Genomic DNA, 18180 nt, shown 5'->3' with positions numbered 1-18180 from the left:
AGTGAGCGGGCGCCGTCATAAGGGGGCGGGGCTTGTGTGGGGCGGGGCACAATGGGGTGGGGCTCCACCCCCGCTTAGGGCAGGTATGACCGAGACCTGGGGCGGGAGTGTTGACCGGTCGGGTAAAGCCAGCCCTACCGCTCGACTCAGTTGCACCCGCAGGGAGTGTGCGTTCACTCTGACTCGGCCCGGCTCCCCCTCCCCGCCGAAGCGCGGAGGCGAATGAGAGCTGAGTCCAGGGAAGCAGCGCCCCGACTCACGCCCGCAGCAAGCCGTGTTTAAAATACATTCAGCCACTAGATGTCGCTGTGGCCCCACCGCGAGGACGCGGAAGAAGGCGCTGCGGAGCACGGGCGGCGTGACCACAGCGGTCGGGGCTAACTCTGGAAGGCCAGGTGCTCGGAGGAGGCTCCCCAACTGGGGCCGGGCAGCGTCCAAGCAGGTGAAAAGGATGCGCCCTTGTGGCTTGGAGACCCTTACCCTCGAAAAAGTTTATTAAACAAACTTGGGAGGGACCTCAAGAATCCTTACATCCAAGCCATCGCTCTTTAGTTCGAAGCTGGGGAAACTGAGGCCCGCAGCGGGCGGCGCCTGGCACCCCAATCAGCCAGCGCTCAGGGGAGTTGCTAGCCAGAATCCACGAATCTGTCAAGATACAGTCTTGTATCTTAGTGGCCTGTCACATAGTAAGCACTTGGTAACTACTAACTTGTTGATAAATGAATAATTGAAGACATCTCCATTTTACAGACGAGGAAACAGATTCAGATGGCAAAGGCAGGTAAGTAGCTAAGTCAGGATTCAAACCCAGGACTCCAGAGGCTAACAACCCTCACTGCCTCTGTCTTGTCCTAGGCCAGCCCCAAGAGCGTCTGTTGGCAGAGGTGTCAAAGGAGACGTTGGAGACATTATCTTGGATCCAGGAAATGAAGGGATTCACAGGTGTGTAGACTCCTGGGAGGCCAGGTTCCGAGCAGGGACCCCAGATCATCACATTCTGCAGCTCCCAGCTTGGGAGCAGACAAGGGGAGTCCCATCAACCATCTGCACGAGGGAGAGAAGGAGCAGTCTCAGCCCAGCCTGCGCCCACTGAACCACCCCCTGCCTGGTGAGCAAAGATATTTGATCGGGGAGGGGGGCAGTGGGTAACTAGTTCACACATCTGACAAGAGCAGCTGGGGGAGGGGACAGGTGGGCTGGTGGCCCAAGTGCTGCACCCAGAGCCCAAGACAGGGCCCATTTCCCCTCCTAGAGAGGGGGTCATACTCCCTTCTTCCCCTCCTCTGTCCATCTCTTTCCAGTTAAAGTGCTTTCTCCCACACATTCTATCAGTCTCACCCAATTATTTCCTCCCTTCGGCCTTTGAGGCTCGGTATTGCACAAAAGTTAGTTTTCAGCAAAATGCTTGTAGTTATCGAATAACTGGGGGCTCCCAGTAGTTTAAGACCTGGCTATACCAAAGGCTGCCCCACATTCGAATAGGACATAATGGGGGAGTCTCCCCAAGGGGTGGGAAGTTCTAGGGCGGCCTTCAGGGGTACAAATAAGCCCGACCCCTGGGTGTTGGGGAATGGAAGACTCCAGGATAGGATGGGAGGGTGACCAGGCCTAACTTTAACAAGTCTAGTGGCATTAGAAGCTACTTTGGGGGAGAGGGTCTCAGGGGCTTGCATAGGGGCTTGCATAGGGCCTGCTGGAATCCTTACCACCAGTTCAAGGGGCCCAGTGGAGAGCCTGGTGCACTAGAAGTCCTTGGGCAGGCTGTCCTTCAGGTCAGGACAGTCAGGTTGGAGGAGAAGGTAGTCTCTGCAGATGCTGACATGCAGTGATCTCAGCAGGACACTCTGCAGCTCTTGGGGTGGGATGTAGGGATCTGCAATGGGGTAGGGGAGACCCTCAGCCTGGCTGACATCCAGCAGATCTGTACCAGTCCAGCCATGCTGGTTGTTAACATATATTGCCAAGCTTCCCTGCCTGTGCCTGTGCCAAGTCTCTCCACCCCCAGATGCCTTCCTGGGCTCCTAGACATTCCTCGCTCCCACCTCACTCTTAGTACAGCTCTGTCCTCTGGTGAACTCCCACGCAGTCCCCTCAGGGAAGCTTCCAGCATATTGGGGAGGCGGGGCTGTCAACCATTGGGCAGGGGTGAGGCTGGAAGCCGGCTCAAGCAGAGCAGGTGTCAGCGCCAGCCCTCTTCCCTGCATGCCTATGGCCATGGTGCTGCTGGGCAGCTGTCCAGAGCCCCTGCAGGGTCCCAAGCTCCAGCCTGGCCATCTGCCTCCCCTAGTCTCTCAACCAGCCCAGGCTTCTGCTCCCATCCTTACTGAAATCGGATTCAAACCCCTGGCCCCAGTAGAGCTGTCTCAGGAAGAGGGAACAGTGGGATTGGGTGGCCAGGGGGACAGGCTGCACAGCGCTGGTGAGCGATGGAGGCCTTGCCCCTTGCCAGTTGTGCCAGGACCAGGCTACCAAACCCAGAGCCCTTGGGCCCTGCTGAGGACAAGAGCAGCTCCCCCATGGTAACTTGATCTCACAAGAGTCCATCTGCAGTCGATCTGGACCCAAGATCACACTGAAGTGGGACCAAGGCCAACTGTGGAGACAGGAGGAGAAGGGGAGGTGGAGAGGTGGAGAGGCTGGGGGCCACCCTCCTGGAGCCTCTCCACCACCTCTCCTGGCCGTGCACCCACCTGTCAAAGCAGTTGGCGCCTGTGAGCACCCACTCTTGGGAGATGAGGGCCCCCTCACAGCGGCACCAGGTGTCCAAGAAGATGCTGGCCTGGCCAAGCCATTTGTCTGGGCCCTTGTTGCTGGAGGCCTCAGCCAGCCTCGACCCTGCACCTCAGGAGACTGAGGCCTCAGAGCTCAGCTCCAGGTCCCAGGGCCTTGCAGGTCTACCATGCATCTCTTTCCATCCAGCCCTGTGACCTCTGCAGCCCAGCTTCCACCCCTCGCCCCTCCAGCTCAAAATCAGACTGCCTGCAGTGGAATCCTATGTGACTCAGGGAAAGTCTTTTAACCTCTTGGAATCTCAGTTTCCTCATCACACCCAGGCGGTTGTTGTGAGGATTAAATGTGATAATATATGTCAAAGTTCCATACATTTGTAGCTATTCTTTTTTTTTTTAATTAAAAAGTTTGTGGGCACATAGTAGGTGTATACATTGCAGCTATTCTTGTTGCTAAAGTCCTTCCTGGGGTGCTCCTGCTTTTTCATGCCTCCTGGTTTGCACATGCTGTTCCTTCTACCTAGCTCATCATCTCCTACCTATCCGCCCAGAGAACTCCTATGTAGCCTTCAGAGCCCACTCTTGTGAAGTCTTCCTTGAACGCCTCTCCCCTTGGCCCCACAGTCTGCTCCCCACTTCCCACCCAGAAGCTCATTATAAGTGGGTGTCCGGCTCTGCTTGCTTTTCTCTCTAGACAGGGAGCTCACTCATCTCTAAGGAAGCTGGGCCTCCTTGAGGACGCCCTCCGTCTGCTCTGCCCTGGTCATTGGGGTCCACCCTCAGCACCTTCAAGGGGTGGGCAGCCCTGGGGTGCACACTAGGGGCAGGCATCCTGCATACAGACTTGGCGCTGGGGTCTCCAGATCCTCCTCCCAGGAGCTTGTCCTGGGTCTTGGGGCAGGGGACTTAGAGTCCTGCTCTGCCTCCTGTCTCAGGTAAGAGGCAGAGAGGGCAGCTGGCTGAGACCAATAGTAACAATAATAATCCCACGTGCCCTCTCTTTACACCCCACGAAGTCCTGAGCACCTGTGACTCTGGGCTCCTCACAGTGACCCCCCCAGACCAGTGCTCCTAGCCCCCTTTTACAGATGGGGAAGTCGAGGCTAACAGACAAACTGACTTCCCAAGATCACAGTGAGTTGGAAGCAGAGTTGGGATTCAAGTCAGGGTCCCTGTGACTCCGAGTCCCCAAATCATTTCTCTCAAAGGCCTTATAGGTCTTTTCTTCTGTCTTTGCCTCTTGGCTCTTCAGCGGAGGGGCCACACTTGGAATGCCAGTTGCTTGAAATGCCGGGCACAGGCACTCGGCTGAATTTCACAAATGGTGCCAAGTCAATACCCTTTGTGGCCTGTCCCTGACAATTCCTTGGGCCTCGCCTCACCCTTCCTCTCAGCCTTGAAGTACTGTATGCCTGCAGTTCTACGGTGGGCAGGTCTATGCAAACCAGAAGCTACGGGGGCTGAGAGGCCAAAGAAAGAGGCAGACAAATCCAGTTTCTCAGAAAGAAGCATTTAATAGAGGCATATGAACAGAAGCCATGTCTTGGGCAGTCACGAGACAGGTAGGTCTCTGCACTGTTACCTCTAGAGCCAGGGCATATATAGCATAGGGAAAGGGCATATGTGCTTCAGAAGGGGTGTGTAGGACAATTGATCAGCATTGCCAGTGACAGTAGATAAAGTAGAAATCTTAGAGGCCTTTCTGGAACTGGGGTCAATCAGAAGCCAGCATGGCGGATTCGCCTCTGAGATGGAGTCGCTTTGGCCTCTGCACCTGCACATGACGTTCTCAACAATGTTGTGTGTTTATTTTTTGAGAGGAAGTTCACATAACCTAAAATCAATCTTTTTTTTTTTTTTTTTTTTTTTTGAGACAGAATTTCGCTCTTGTTGCCCAGGCTGGAGTGCAGTGGCACCATCTCGGCTCACTGCAACCTCTGCCTCCCGGGTTCAAGCGATTCTCCTGCCTCAGCCTCCCAAGTAGCTGGGATTATTGGTGCCCGCCACCATGCCCAGCTAATTTTTGTATTTTTGGTAGAGACAGGGTTTCCCCATGTTGGCCAGGCTGGGCTCCAACTCCTAACCTCAAGTGATCTACCTGCCTTGACCTCTCAAAGTGCTGGGATTACAGGCGTGAGCCACTGCACCCGGCCAACCATTTTTTATGTGTATAATTCGGGGTCATTCTGTCTATCACTTTGTCTTTGCAAATGCTGTTCCTTTGTTCTAGAAAGTCCTTCCTGCCATTTCTGCCTGGAAGCTTCCTGTTGAACTTCAAGAGCCAGATAAATGCCCCTTCCTCTGGGATGTCTTTTTTCTGATCCCCAACTTGGTTTAGGGGCTCTCCCTGGGCTTCCTCAGCCCCTTGGTCACAGCCCTTCCACACTAGTGGTCTGACTTGGTCTCCCCAGCCAGACTCAAAGTCCCGGCATATGCAGTGGAGGGTGGGTGCACTGGGATCATTTACTAAATGCTTATTGAGTGAATGCATGAGTGGAAGTCTTTGGGGAGCACTCTGGGGGGCCCTGAGGCCTTGTGGATAGGGCTGGGCCCTCGGGTTCCAGCCACAGGGAGGGCCTAGAGTCTGACATGGGGAGAGACAACTCGGATCCAGCCTCCTGCAGCATAACAGAATAACCCGATCTGGGTCTGAGGCAGAGCCCGAGGTGGGATAGAGGCTCTCAGTTTCCATCGTTGGCCTTTCCTCAACTTGCACTGTGAGCCCAGGCCAGTCACTGCCGTATTCTGGGCCTCAAAATCTTCATGAATGAGAAAGGGGGCATTGCCTGGACTATCTCACTCTCCTGTTAAGTCATTTGAAGGGCTGTGGGAATCCCTGGCCTTTCTAAACCGTGACTCAGGGGCTAGACATGCCCCCTTTACCCCTGAAGCTCACGGGAGAAAGTGCTTGGAGTAGCTTCTTCTAGGAGTTAGTCAGCAGACAGAGCTGAGTTCCAATCCAAACTCTTCCCCCTCACTAGCTATGTGACCCTGTGCTGTTTGCTTAACCTCTCTGAGTCTCAGCTTCTGGGAAAATGAGGATGATAAGGTCCCTACTAGTAGGGCTCAGTAAATGTCAGCAATGGTCTCCACAGTGAAGATGATGACATGATTTGAGTCCAGTTTACTTGTAGACAGACAAGTTGAATTGCTGGCCAAATTCTGAAAAAAATTGTAGGTCTTTAAAAATCATTCATTTTGGGGCGGGGCACAGTGACTCATGCCTATAATCCTAGCACTTTAGGAGGCTGGGGCAGGAGGATCATTCGAGCCCGGGAGTTCAAGACCAGCCTGGGCAAATAGAGACCCCGTCTCTAAGAAAAATACAATAAATAAATTAGCCAGGCGTGGTGGTGCGCGCCTGTGACCCTGGCTACTTGGGAGGCTGAGGTGGGAGGAATGCTTGAGCCAGGGTTTGAGGATGCAGTGAACTGATGGCGCCACTGTATTTCAACTTTGGTGCCAGAGCAAGACCCCATCTCTTACGAAACAAAAATAAACCCAGAACCATGAGTTCTATTTCTTACAATGGACGTTGCTGAGTATAAGCACCTCTGACGGTTCTAGGATGCTTGTTTCTAAGAGCTACATTTTCCCCCTCTGAGAAAGAGTGAAGTGGATGACATTTTTTTGTTTTTGAGAACTGCTATGAAGAAAAACATGAAGCATGGCAAAGAGCTAGTGAGGGATGGGGGGCATATAGGGTTATGGTAGGCAAGCAATTCTCCTCTCAGGAGAAGACATTGGAGCAAAGTCCAGAAAGAAGTGAAGGGTTGAGTCATGCACGGATCTGGGGGTGTGCACATCCAGGCAAAGAGTACAGTCAGTGCAAAGGCCCTTCATGGAGGGAGGGGCAGTCTGGAGCCTGCCTGCACTGAGACAACTGTGCACCTCTTCCCAGCTCTGCGTTCGGTGTGTCATGCTGGTAGCTTGCAGTCAGCCACGGAAGGAATATTTACACCAAGGAAATTGGCCAATGCTACAATCAGGGCTTTACTATTTTATATTTTATTTTTTCTCAGAAAACGTGACGTGCCACTTTACCAGCATATCACTGGCGGTAGGAGATGAGGTCAGAGAACTTGCCAGGCCCAGATCACCCAGGGCCCGAGTGGCTGGAGGTTAAGTGACTTGGGTTTTTACAGGATCCCACTGTGTGGGTGTGGGGGGGAAGCTGAGAGCCCGAGGAGCAGGCAGATGTGGTAATCCAGGTAGGTTTCCCAGACTTAGCAAAGAAAAATACAGGATGCATGCACTACTTGGGACATACCTAACTAAAGAATTATTTGTTGTTTATCTGAAATTCCAATTTAAAACACTGGGTATCCTGTGTTTTAGCTAGCAACCCAGGCGGCAGGTGGAAGATGGAGATTCACGATTGTTTCTGGAAGACTCTGTGTGATTCTGCCCACCCCATGGCCATTCCCTCCTCCTGAGATGTTCAGAGCAGGATTCCTACCTAGTGCCCCGCCAAACATGGCCCACACCCCAACTCACCCTGGACCACACCCGCCCCTCAGTCATTTCCTACAGGCTTTTCCTGTAGATTGAGAGAGGAAACTGGGCAGGGAGCACATCACTGATGGGTGAAATGATGATCTCACAGGAAACCAGACAAGCTAGAGTTGTCACCACACCCTGGACTCAGAGAACTTGGGCACTTCACCGACAGCCACCTCCCATCCGCCTTTCATTCTTCATAGGCAGGGCCTTCCAAGCCTCGGTGATGGATTTTATTCCATGAGATGGGGCAGCTGTTGCAGGAACACAATTTGAGTTGTTTTTTGAAAGATTGCTCTGGCTACTGTGCAGAGTGGCTTCTCAGGGTGCGCACGGGGGAGATGTCTTAGGACAACTAGGTGTTGGATCTGGAGCTCAGGGAGAACAACCCTCAGAGGAGAGGGCCCCGGGCTGAGCCTGGAAATGCCACCATTCCAGAGAAGAGCAGAGGGCCAGGAGAAGGGGCATGTGGCTGTGTGGTTGACATCTCGATGACATGTGCTGTGTGTGTCCCTCACAGACTTGGGATCTTTCTGGCAGGCAAACATAGGCCTTGGGGAATGTTCAGGGATGGGCGATGTCAGCCTCAGTGTGTTTGCTCAGCTGCTGGGCTCTCTTGGGACCACAGAGGACTGCAGCACCAATGGTGGAGCTCCAGGCATGGTGATAGGATGTGACCAGGTTCCCCCACCCAGGTCTGTAGTCAGCCTGGCTGTGCTGAATGGTGGAAGCAGGGGTGAGGCCCCGAGAGGTGTCTAGAGCCATCTGGCCGTGAGGTCAGCCACCCAGCCAGGCCTCTGGAAGCCATGGGCAGCCGCTTCCCAGTTGCGGCTTCCTGCCCTTTCCTCCACCAAAACCACACTCAACTCATAGGCTGGCCTCAGGGGCAGTCCCTTTCCCAAGGGGAGGGCTGCATGCAAATGCCACACTGGGCTGAGCCAAGGCAGGGGTCAATTCTGGAGGCCTGGATCCTCCATGTCCTATGGGCAGGTCAGCCACAACAAAGCCCACCCTGCCCATCAAGCCTCACTGCTTTCCACTGCTTTGGTGCCTTCGCCTCTCTGGGTGAACCCTGCTCACCCTGAGCGCCTGCATGTAAGGCACTTTTAGATGCAGTCATCCCCTCTGATTTTCCTGATACAGAGAGAGGAAGGCAGGTGGCCCTGGCCACTGTGTGTGCTGAGGCAGAGCGAACAGGCAGCAGCACTGGAGGGAGGGAGGAGTGTGTGTGTGGCTGTGTGTCCTGTGTGTGGATTTGTCTTTGTGTGCAAGCCCCATGTGTGTACCTAGGGTGTATGTCCCAGTAGCTTGTGTGTACCTGTGCCCTGGGTGTGTGCTTGTGCAAATCTCTGTGCGTTTGTGCAAATCTTTGTGTGTGAATGTAAACGTGTACCTAAGAGTGTTGTCTGTGTGTGAATGTGTGTGTATAGGCGCCTGGAACCAGTTATGATTTAGATCCACATCCCACTTTCAGCCTTGGGGAGATTCCTTCCTGCAGGACCGAGGAACAGATCACTACTCCCATTTTGCAGAAGTGAGACTGAGGCTCAGAGAGGGCGAGACTTGCCTAAGGTCACCAGCTGATGGGATTACAATTCAGTCCTCACCTCTATGGTGGCTTCTAAGGGCTCATGGGTGTTCTTGGTCCCAAACTCTCCTCCCCAACCTGTCCCATTGGTGCCTGCAATACCCCTGTTGGGAAGAGACAGTGTCCTTGGCAGATTCATCTGTTAAACTGGCCTCCCTTCATGAAACAGGGACAATCCATCCTTCCCAAGACTGCCCTAGCAGGTAGATGGCCCCTGGAGCAGGAGGGCCTGCCAAGGAAGGTGGGGAAGGGGAAGGGGTGGGGGTCCTGCAGAAAGACAACTGCCTGCCCTTCAGAGTGTGGGCTGTGGGAGAGGCTGCCACAGACGTGGGTGTGGGTTGTGGTTTGGCCACTTGGGCTTCCTCCTGGATGCCCCAGCCACGCACTGGGTGACTGAACCGCATTACTTGTGGCTGCTGGCACTAATCAGAGAGCTGTGTGTGTATAAAGAAGGAAAACCTGGCCGGGCACGGTGGCTCACGCTTGTAATCCCAACACTTTGGGAGGCCGAGGTGGGCGGATCACGAGGTCAGGAGGTCGAGACCACGGTGAAACCCCGTCTCTATTAAAAATACAAAAAAATTAGCCGGGCGTGGTGGCGGGCACCTGTAGTCCCAGCTACTCGGAGAGGCTGAGGCAGGAGAATGGCGTGAACCCGGGAGGCGGAGCTTGCAGTGAGCCGAGATTGCGCCACTGCACTCCAGCCTGGGCAACAGAGCGAGACTCCGTCTCAAAAAAAAAAAAAAAAAAAAAAAAGAAGGAAAACCTGGTGCAGGGAGTCCTACAAACAGAGGCCCCTCCCACAATTGAGCCCATTTTGTCATCTGTAACCAGGGACAATGATGCATCACCTGAGTCCCCCTCGGAGAAAGATGAAGGTAGAAACACTTCACACTGAAGATGCTGCTGGAACACCGCAGGGACTGGGCAGAGCGGGGCAGTGTTAAGGGTTGCTGCTGCAGCGCCGGTGAAGGGCCAGACCCTGTGTCAGGTGCCCCTGCAGATATAATTCCTCGAGTCCACAAAACAATGCAACCAGGTGGATCTGAACATCCCCACTTCACAGATGAGGAACTCGAGGTCAGGGCTGTCAGTCTTGGCTACCTCCATGGCCTTGGGGCCCTGCATGGTCTCACCCCTGCCTAACTTTCTAGTCTCCATGTCTCTGTGTGACCCCCTCCCTCCTGCCACTTCCCTCTGGCCTTCTCGTGGCCCTGAGATGTGCCACACTCTCACCTGCATCAGCTCTGTGTCCTTTGCCCCCACTGTCCCTCTGCTGCCGCATGCTCGTCCACTAGGTCCTGACTTACATGTCACTTCCAGGGCCCCTTCCTGACTTCCTGTGCTGGCAAAGGGCCCATTCCTAGCTCCCCAGGGCCGGCCCCCCATCTCGGTGCCTGTCACAGATTTCCCTCATCAGAGAAAGCTGGGACTTGTGCTCATGGCTCTGACCCCAGCACACAGCACAGACAAGAAAGGATGCCCTGGCCTCCATGTGACGGAGCTGGATTCAAACCCAGGTGTTTCTGAAACCAAAGTGTGCCTTCGTAAAACTTGAGAGCATGGGATTGGAAGGGAGGCAGTAACATCAGCAGAGTGGCACCCTGCTCGGACAATCCACCTGCGCTCCTCAGTTTTTAACCACACCTGCCCTTGTGGCAGACGGGTGTGAACAGTCGGGCACATCTATTATTTCTGCTGACCCACGTCCATCCACCTTCCTGAAAGCTCAGGTTTCCTGTGGGGAAATGGCCCTCATCCATACATGGTCTGAGGAGTTTGGCTGAGCCGGACTCCCTGCCCCACTTCCAGAGGTGGACAGGTGATTCGGGTCTGGCCAATCAGCATACCCCCTCCCCAACGCTGAACCTGTCTAATGGGAGGCTACCCTGGAACCCATGCTGGGACTGACTGCCATGATGGACGTCCTTGAATGAGGGTAAGGTTCTGGGGCTCAGGAAGGTCTCCAGGGCTTGGATTAGAGATACTAATTACCATGTCACAGATGACTAAAAGAGTCTCAAATCACATCAGCACCCCCCAACCTGTTCTGCTTCTTGGTTCCTCATCTTGGTGACATCTCCATTGCTAGAAATGGACACTATCACATGTCCTGCATTTACCCCTTTATATACCTCTTCTTTTACTTTTTTTTTTGAGACAGAGTCTCACTGTGTCACCCAGGCTGGAGTGCAGTGGCACCATCTTGGCTCACTGCAACCTCCACCTCCCGGGTTCAAGCAATTCTCCTGCCTCAGCCTCCTGAGTAGCTGGGATTACAGGCGCCTGCCAACATGCCCAGCTAATTTTTGTATTTTGTATTTTTAGTAGAGACAGGGTTTCACCATGTTGGTCAGGCTGGTCTCGAACCCCTGACCTCAGGTGATCCACCTGCCTCGGACTCCCAAAGTGCTGGGATTGAGACACCGCACCCAGCCTAATTTTTGTATTTTTAGTAGAGACGGGACTTCATCATGTTGGCCAGGCTAGTCTCAAACTCTTGACCTCAGGTGATCCACCAGCCTCAGCCTCCTAGAGTGCTGGGATTACAGGTGTGAGTCATCGCACCCAATCCCACATCTGTCTTTTAATCAAGGTATGCTCTGCCTTCAAGTACACCCTCCGTGATGTCTGCCAGAAATACCTTTCAGGAAGGCAGCTCTGAAAGGCATTTGTCTACTCAAAAATCCTAGGTAGACATTTAGATTAGTTCAGAGGCTTTCGGTAACCTAAACCAGAAATCTTGAACTCAAATGCCCACCGTGGCCATGCAGGAAACGTGAGCCAAGTGAGTGGAGTATCTGTATATAACATATGAGATTGTCTTTGTTCCCACAAAAAGATATACTTGGTCTTTCTTTTCCTGAAACACATGTCATCTCAGCCTCTTTTGTTTTCCTGCTTTTAATAAGATGTAGAAAACAGTTGTGAAAGCACAATGATAAGTAGCATCTAACCCTTGGCCTGTGCTGGGGAGGCTGTCAGGGAGTGGCAGGGAGTGGCAGGGACTGTGGTGAATTAGAGAGCACATGTTCTTTCAATGGCGGGGTCACAGTTCGATGGCTATGTAGAAATACTGATCTGATTTTCCAAAAGAAAGCAAAAATCAGGATTCTTATGGCAAATCTCCCCATTTTTGACGGGCAAATAATTCCAAGCTTTTAAAAAGCACCGTGTGAGTCATTCTTTCGTACCACTGGTGGGTGTCTAAATCAGTATAATCTCTAAGGATAGAAATTTGACATTAGCTACTAAAATTGTAAGAACAATACTCTAACTTGACACTCCCACTTCTGGTATTCTTCCTGCATATACACTTGCTGTGTGCAAAATGATGTGTTCAAGAAAATTTATTGCAGCATTGTTTGCAATAGTGAAAAAACTGAGCTAATCTAAATGTCTATCTAGGGGGTCTTGGTTAAATAGGTTACATTTGTAAAGGAATATTATGCAGCTGTAAAAATGAGTGCTTTTTTTTTTTTAGATATGACAATAACACAAGTGACAAAAGACTAAACATAACTGGACTTCATCAAAATTAAAAACTTTTGTGGAACAGAGGACGTTATCAAGAAAGTGAAAAGACAACCTGAGAAATGGAACTAAATATCTGTAAATCATGGGAAGTAAATATCTGTAAATCATCTAATAAGGTAATATCTGTATCTGTAAATCATCTGATAAGGGACTTTTATTTAGAATATATAAAGAACTCTGACAACTCAACAATAAAAAGGCAAATAATCCAATTAAAAATGGACAAAGGGCTGAGTGCGGTGGCTCATGCCTGTAATCCCAGCACTTTGGGAGGCTGACGTGGGCGGATCACTTGAGCTCAGGAGTTCAAGACTAGCCTGGCCAACACAGTGAGACCCTGTCTCTGCTAAAAATACAAAAATTAGCTGGGTGCAACGATGTGCACCTGTAGTCCTAGCTACTTGGGAGGCTGAGGCAGGAGAATCACTTGAGCTTGGGAGGCGGAGGTTGCAGTGAGCTGAGATCCTGCTACCGCACTCTAGCCTGGGCTGGAGTGAAACCCTGTCTCAAAAAGAAAAAAAAAAAGGTCAAAGGATTTGAATAGATATTGAACAGACATTTCCCCAAAGGAGACAAATGGCCAATAAGCCATGAAAACATCCTTAGTCATTAGGGAAATGCAAATCAAAACTACAATGACGTATCACTTCACACCCACTAGGATGGCTATAATTAAAAAATAATAATAATAATAAGGCTGGGTACTGTGGCTCATGCCTGTAATCCCAATGCTTTGGGAGGCTGAGGCAGGTGGATCACTTGAGGTCAGGAGTTTGAGACCAGCCTGGCCAACATGGTGAAACCTCATCTCTAATAAAAATACGAAAATTAGCTGGACATGGTGGCAGGGACCTGTAATCCTGACTACTCGGGAAGCTGAGGCAGAAGAATTGCTTGAACCTGGGGTGCAGATGTTGCAGCGAGCCGAGATCGTGTCACTGCACTCCAGCCTGGGCGATAGAGTGAGACTCAGTATCAAAAAAAAGAAGTGTTGGTGAGGATGTGGAGAAATCGGAACTCTTAAATATTGCTGGTGAATTTGTAAAATGGTGCAACTGCTGGAGAAAACAGCTTGGGACTTTCTCAAGAAGTTTATAGTTTACCATGTGACCCAGCAATCCCACTCCCAAGAGAAATGAAAACATGTCCACAAAAAAACTTGTACACAAATGTTCTCAGAAGCATTATTCATAATAGCCAAAAAGTTGAAACAACCCAAATGTTCATAAACTGATGGATAAACAAAATATGGTATATAAACAATGCAATATATTTGGCCATAGAAATTAGTGCTAATATGACAACACGAACTTTATGCTAAGTGAAATAAGCCAAACACAAAAAGACTACACAGTGTGTGATTCCATTAGTATAGAGTATCCACAATAGGCAAGTCCATAGAGACAGAAAGTAGTTCAGTGGTTGCAAGGGCTCAGGTGAAAAGAGGAATGAGGAGTGACCGTTAATGGGTATAAACCAAAAATAAAATTAGAAGGCCCTTTGCAACCATCTGAAGGGACTCCCTCCTTGGCCAGCACACCCTAAAATTTAACCTGAAAGACTGGTTCAGGCCACGATGGGAGGTGGGAGTTGGACATGCCTTATTATACCCCTCCAACATTAACATCAACACAGACCTTAAGTCTGATAAGAAACATTTGTCTATTCTCTCTATAGCCTGCTACTGGGAGGCTTCAACTGCATAATAAAACCTAGGTCTCCTGGCCAGGTGCAGTGGCTCACGCCTGTAATCCCAGCACTTTGGGAGGCCGGGGGGCGGGGGGGGGGGTGTGGAGTGGATCACTTGAGGTCAGGAGTTCGAGACCAGCCAGGCCAACACAGTGAAACCCCATCTCTACTAAAATACAAAAAAAAAAAAAAGCCGGGCTTGGTGGCTCACGCCTGTGATCCCAGCTACTGGGGAGGCTGAGGCAGGAGACCAGGAGGGGGAGGTTGCAGTGAGCCGAGATCGCACCACTGCACTCCAGCCTGGGCAACAGAGTAAGACTCACTCTCAAAATAATACAATACAATACAATACAATACAAAATACAATACAATAAATACAATACAATACCAAAAAACCCTAGGTCTCCACAACCCCTTATCATAACCCAGATATTCCTTTCTATAGATAATAACTCTTGTAACCAACTGCCAATCAGGATATGTTTAAATCTACCTGTGACTTGGAAGCCCCCCCACTTTGAGTTGTCCCGCCCTTCCAGAATAGACATTGAACAGACATTTCCCCAAAGGAGACAAATGGCCAATAAGCACATAAAATCAATGTCAATCTTGCATGTATTGACTTATGTATTATGTCTTCCTAAAATGTATAAAGGCTGGCTGTGCCCCGACCATCTTAGGCACATGTTGTAGGACCTCCTGAGGCTGTCACCGCCATGTCCTTAACCTTGGCAAAAATAAGCTTTCTAAATTGACTTGAGACTTGTCTCAGATACTTGGTTGACATAGGTTTCTTTTAGGGGCGATGAAAATGTTCCATAAACCACTCTACCTAAAATTAGGTAGTGATGATGGCTGCTCAACTGTGAATACACCAAAAAACACTGAATTGTACACTATAAAAGGATGAGTTTTATGGTATGTTATTAAAAGTTGTTTAAAAGTGAGGGACCCCTCCAGTTATTGATATGGAATGACCTTCAAGAAAAGAGCATGATATGCTACGTTTTGTACACAAAAGGGGAGGTGGGTACGAATATGTGTATGTATTGCTTTTTCCTAGAAGCCGCCTAGGAGTGAAACCAAAATTCACTTCTTTTCAGCCCTACCTCGAGCTCTCTTTAGAAAACCTTTCCCTCCAGCTCACACTATCCACCACGTCCACCTTCGCCTGCTGGCACTGGGCCTTAGAGGGGCGGTGCTCCATAAACATTTGCCACATGGAGGAACGAATCAACTATCGGATTTCGGGGTGGGTCTGGGCAGCTCGGTTCCAGCCAGGGCTCCGCCTACCCGCGGGCTCCGCAGAGGGGCAGAGGTTGGGCGGCCGCCTGGGTTAACTCCGCTGCAGCCCAAAGCACGGGAATCGCGGGACAAACAAACGAGGGGAGGGAAGACACCTGGAAGCCAGGAACCCGCGAGCTGCGACCGAACTTGGCCGGAAGCTGCGGAGAGGCTGAGCCACCGGAAGTCAGTGGAGGTTTCGGCCGGACGCTCTAGAATCCCGGAGGACCGGGATCTCTGTGGTTGGCCGTGACGGGCACCCTCTACCGGGGATGACACATTCCCAGAGCTCCTGGGACCAAGAAAATGGTGGGCACAATTCCCTGGGCGGAAGGGGACTTCGGGAGCCAGCAGCCAAGGTAACAGTCCAAGTCCTGGGCATCTCAGGCCGCGCAGTTCCCCGAGCTCACGGGACTAGCTGTGATTGGCCGGATGAGGTCGAGAGCTTCATGGGGACGCGCGCACTACGTGCAGGGGCGTTGCCTTCCATTCACTTGGCGCCCGACTGCCAATGCGCATGCGTGTGAAGGCGGTGCAGGGCGGGGAGCACATCCCTGCGAAGTGCCGGGCATCCTTTGGGCGGCTCCCGCCGGCGAGCTGGACAGCGGCGCGCGCCAGGCGTGGTTTCCTCGGCCGGTGGGCTAGGATTGGACGCAGTAGGTAGAAGGGGCAGGACCCTCCGCAGAAGTAGCCAGCGATTGGCCAGGAGCTGGAGGGAGCGTGGTCTTGGGAGGCGGGGCGGAGGGGGACGGACAGGGCAGCTCACGACGCTGAGGTGGTGGCTGCGGCCTTTGAACAAGTAAGTGAGCCACCCTCGGAGACCCCCGCGCTGGGGACGGGAGGCCGGCGAGCCTCGGGACCTCTGAAAGCCTTGAGGAGGCGCGGGGGTGAGTGCGGCCCTGGGGAAACCCAGGTGCCCCGCCCCTCCCTTTCTTCCTGGCCTGCGCCTCGCCTCCCCCTCCCCCGACCCTGGCGGGGCCTCGGCTCTGGGCCTCGACCCCTGTGGTAGCGTGTCTGCCCCGAACCAGCCGCGCGCTTCTGCCCTTGTCGGTTTAGGAAACTGGGAAGTTCCCTGGTCCTGCACCCCAGCCCGCAGAAGGGACACTGAGGCTCGCGGTAGGTGGTCCCCTCCTCACGCGAGTCTCCACACAGACACCATGGCTGAGCCTCTGAAGGAGGAAGACGGCGAGGACGGCTCTGCGGAGCCCCCCGGGCCCGTGAAGGCCGAACCCGCCCACACTGCTGCCTCTGTAGCGGCCAAGAACCTGGCCCTGCTTAAAGCCCGCTCCTTCGATGTGACCTTTGACGTGGGCGACGAGTACGAGATCATCGAGACCATAGGCAACGGGGCCTATGGAGTGGTGTCCTCCGCCCGCCGCCGCCTCACCGGTGAGCTTCCTGAGCCGTCGCCTCCCAGATGTGGCAGCGTCGCAGGGAGTGGGAAACCGGCCTGTCCCAGACAGCCGGGAAGGAAAGTGGGGTGCCAGTTCTGGCTCCAGTCAACACCCACTGACCAGGGCCCTCTGCCTGCCAGGCTCCGGGGAGGCTTGGTTCTCTGAAACTCCGGCCTGGTGGTTTTGCCATCCTGCCTGCCCACTTCCTCCTTAGAAAAATGACAGTCCCAGTTAGACCAGAATGGAGAGCCAGTCCTTCGTGTCTAAGAGAGAAATGTGTTCTGGAGCCAGACACTGGCATAAGGAACTGGTGGTGGGATGGATGAGGTCTGAGATGGAGAGGGTGTAGGCATAAGAGGCTGAACTCCACCACTGGGCATCCGTGCAACCTCCAACAAGTTACTAAGCCATATTTCCTTCTCTTTAACGTTGACCTATTGGGACCTGCCCCGTAGGGGAGTTGTGAAGGTAACATTTAATAATGTAGGTAACATGCTTAGCACAGGGCTTGGCACATAGTAGGTACCCAGTACTTGGTAGCTGTTGTCATTTGCATCCTAGAAGGGAGGTGTTGATAGGGGCTGAGTCGACTCTGCAGTTTCTCGAAGGTATCCTCTGGTATGTCCCTGTTCCCTGCTCCTCAGGCCAGCAGGTGGCCATCAAGAAGATCCCTAATGCTTTCGATGTGGTGACCAATGCCAAGCGGACCCTCAGGGAGCTGAAGATCCTCAAGCACTTTAAGCACGACAACATCATCGCCATCAAGGACATCCTGAGGCCCACTGTGCCCTATGGCGAATTCAAATCTGTGTAAGAAGCGGGATGGGAGAGGGAGCCAGACTTGGGACTTTTCTGGAGGCTGCAACCATGTTGCTGAAGTTCTGGAAAGGCAGCTGAATCTAATCTGAAGCAGGCTGGGAAAATTCCCGCAGTTCTAGGACCAGTTCTCCTTTAGAGTTTTGCCAGGGACAACTGTTATTCCTCAAGAAGTGTACAGATGATTTTACAGTTTTACAGAATCTCAGTATATAGGATGTCAAATGTAGGACATTCCTACTATGACCACACCCTCCTATTCCCATAGCAGACTTCATTAATCAATCACAGAACACTTTCCTACAGACAGTGGACAAGCCTGGTCAATTTTCATCATAGTTCTTCAAGCTGCCACTACCAAACAATGGAGATAGCCCCAAAAGGAAACCTATTGGCCAGCCCTGGTGTAGTCCAACCCCATCTTTTATCTGATGGGGAAACTAGGTCTGGAGACAAAAGTGATTTAACCAAGTTCATGGAAAAGTCGTAGAGAATCTAAAACGTGATGCTCTTCTTCCATACCATGCCGTCAGCCCCTACGGGGTCCCAGGGTAAGGCTGTTACCTGTCTGGAATTGGAAGGGTGTGGTGAGGATGGGGCTTGTCCCTGGAGTGTGATCAGGCCAACCCATGCTTCTCTCCTT

At 52.1% G+C, this 18180-nt stretch overlaps 1 protein-coding gene and 1 long non-coding RNA gene across 14 annotated transcripts in view; both read left to right on the top strand.

The window, feature by feature from the left end:
* The first annotated feature begins 77 nt into the window (after positions 1 to 77).
* On the top strand, positions 78 to 12469 carry LOC116483087 (uncharacterized). 4 transcript variants are annotated; one of them, XR_009210007.1, is made up of 4 exons: positions 78 to 395; positions 751 to 781; positions 856 to 1108; positions 12302 to 12469. It is a non-coding gene; the product is annotated as an uncharacterized LOC116483087 (long non-coding RNA). The 4 variants fall into 4 exon arrangements; XR_009210006.1 differs by having other exon boundaries at positions 78 to 442; XR_009210008.1 differs by lacking the exon at positions 751 to 781 and having other exon boundaries at positions 79 to 395.
* Positions 12470 to 15334: 2865 nt separating this feature from the next.
* MAPK7 (mitogen-activated protein kinase 7) overlaps positions 15335 to 18180 on the top strand; it is a 33681-nt gene continuing 30835 nt past the window's right edge. For 4 of the 10 annotated variants that reach the window (XM_058428543.1, XM_058428545.1, XM_032176788.2 and 1 more), the window contains exons 1-3: positions 16074 to 16214; positions 16384 to 16716; positions 17366 to 17531. In XM_058428543.1, the coding sequence (XP_058284526.1) occupies positions 16485 to 16716; positions 17366 to 17531 (398 nt within the window). In that variant the 5' untranslated portion in view covers positions 16074 to 16214; positions 16384 to 16484. The other 6 variants (XM_032176789.2, XM_058428548.1, XM_032176785.2 and 3 more) reach the window with 6 other exon arrangements.

This window comes from Hylobates moloch, unplaced genomic scaffold (genome assembly GCF_009828535.3).
Source record: "Hylobates moloch isolate HMO894 unplaced genomic scaffold, HMol_V3 SCAFFOLD_15, whole genome shotgun sequence".
NCBI classification, from domain to species: domain Eukaryota; kingdom Metazoa; phylum Chordata; class Mammalia; order Primates; family Hylobatidae; genus Hylobates; species Hylobates moloch.
The sequence above is the reverse complement of the archived record's forward strand: the minus strand, read 5'-3'. Positions and strand labels throughout refer to the sequence as shown.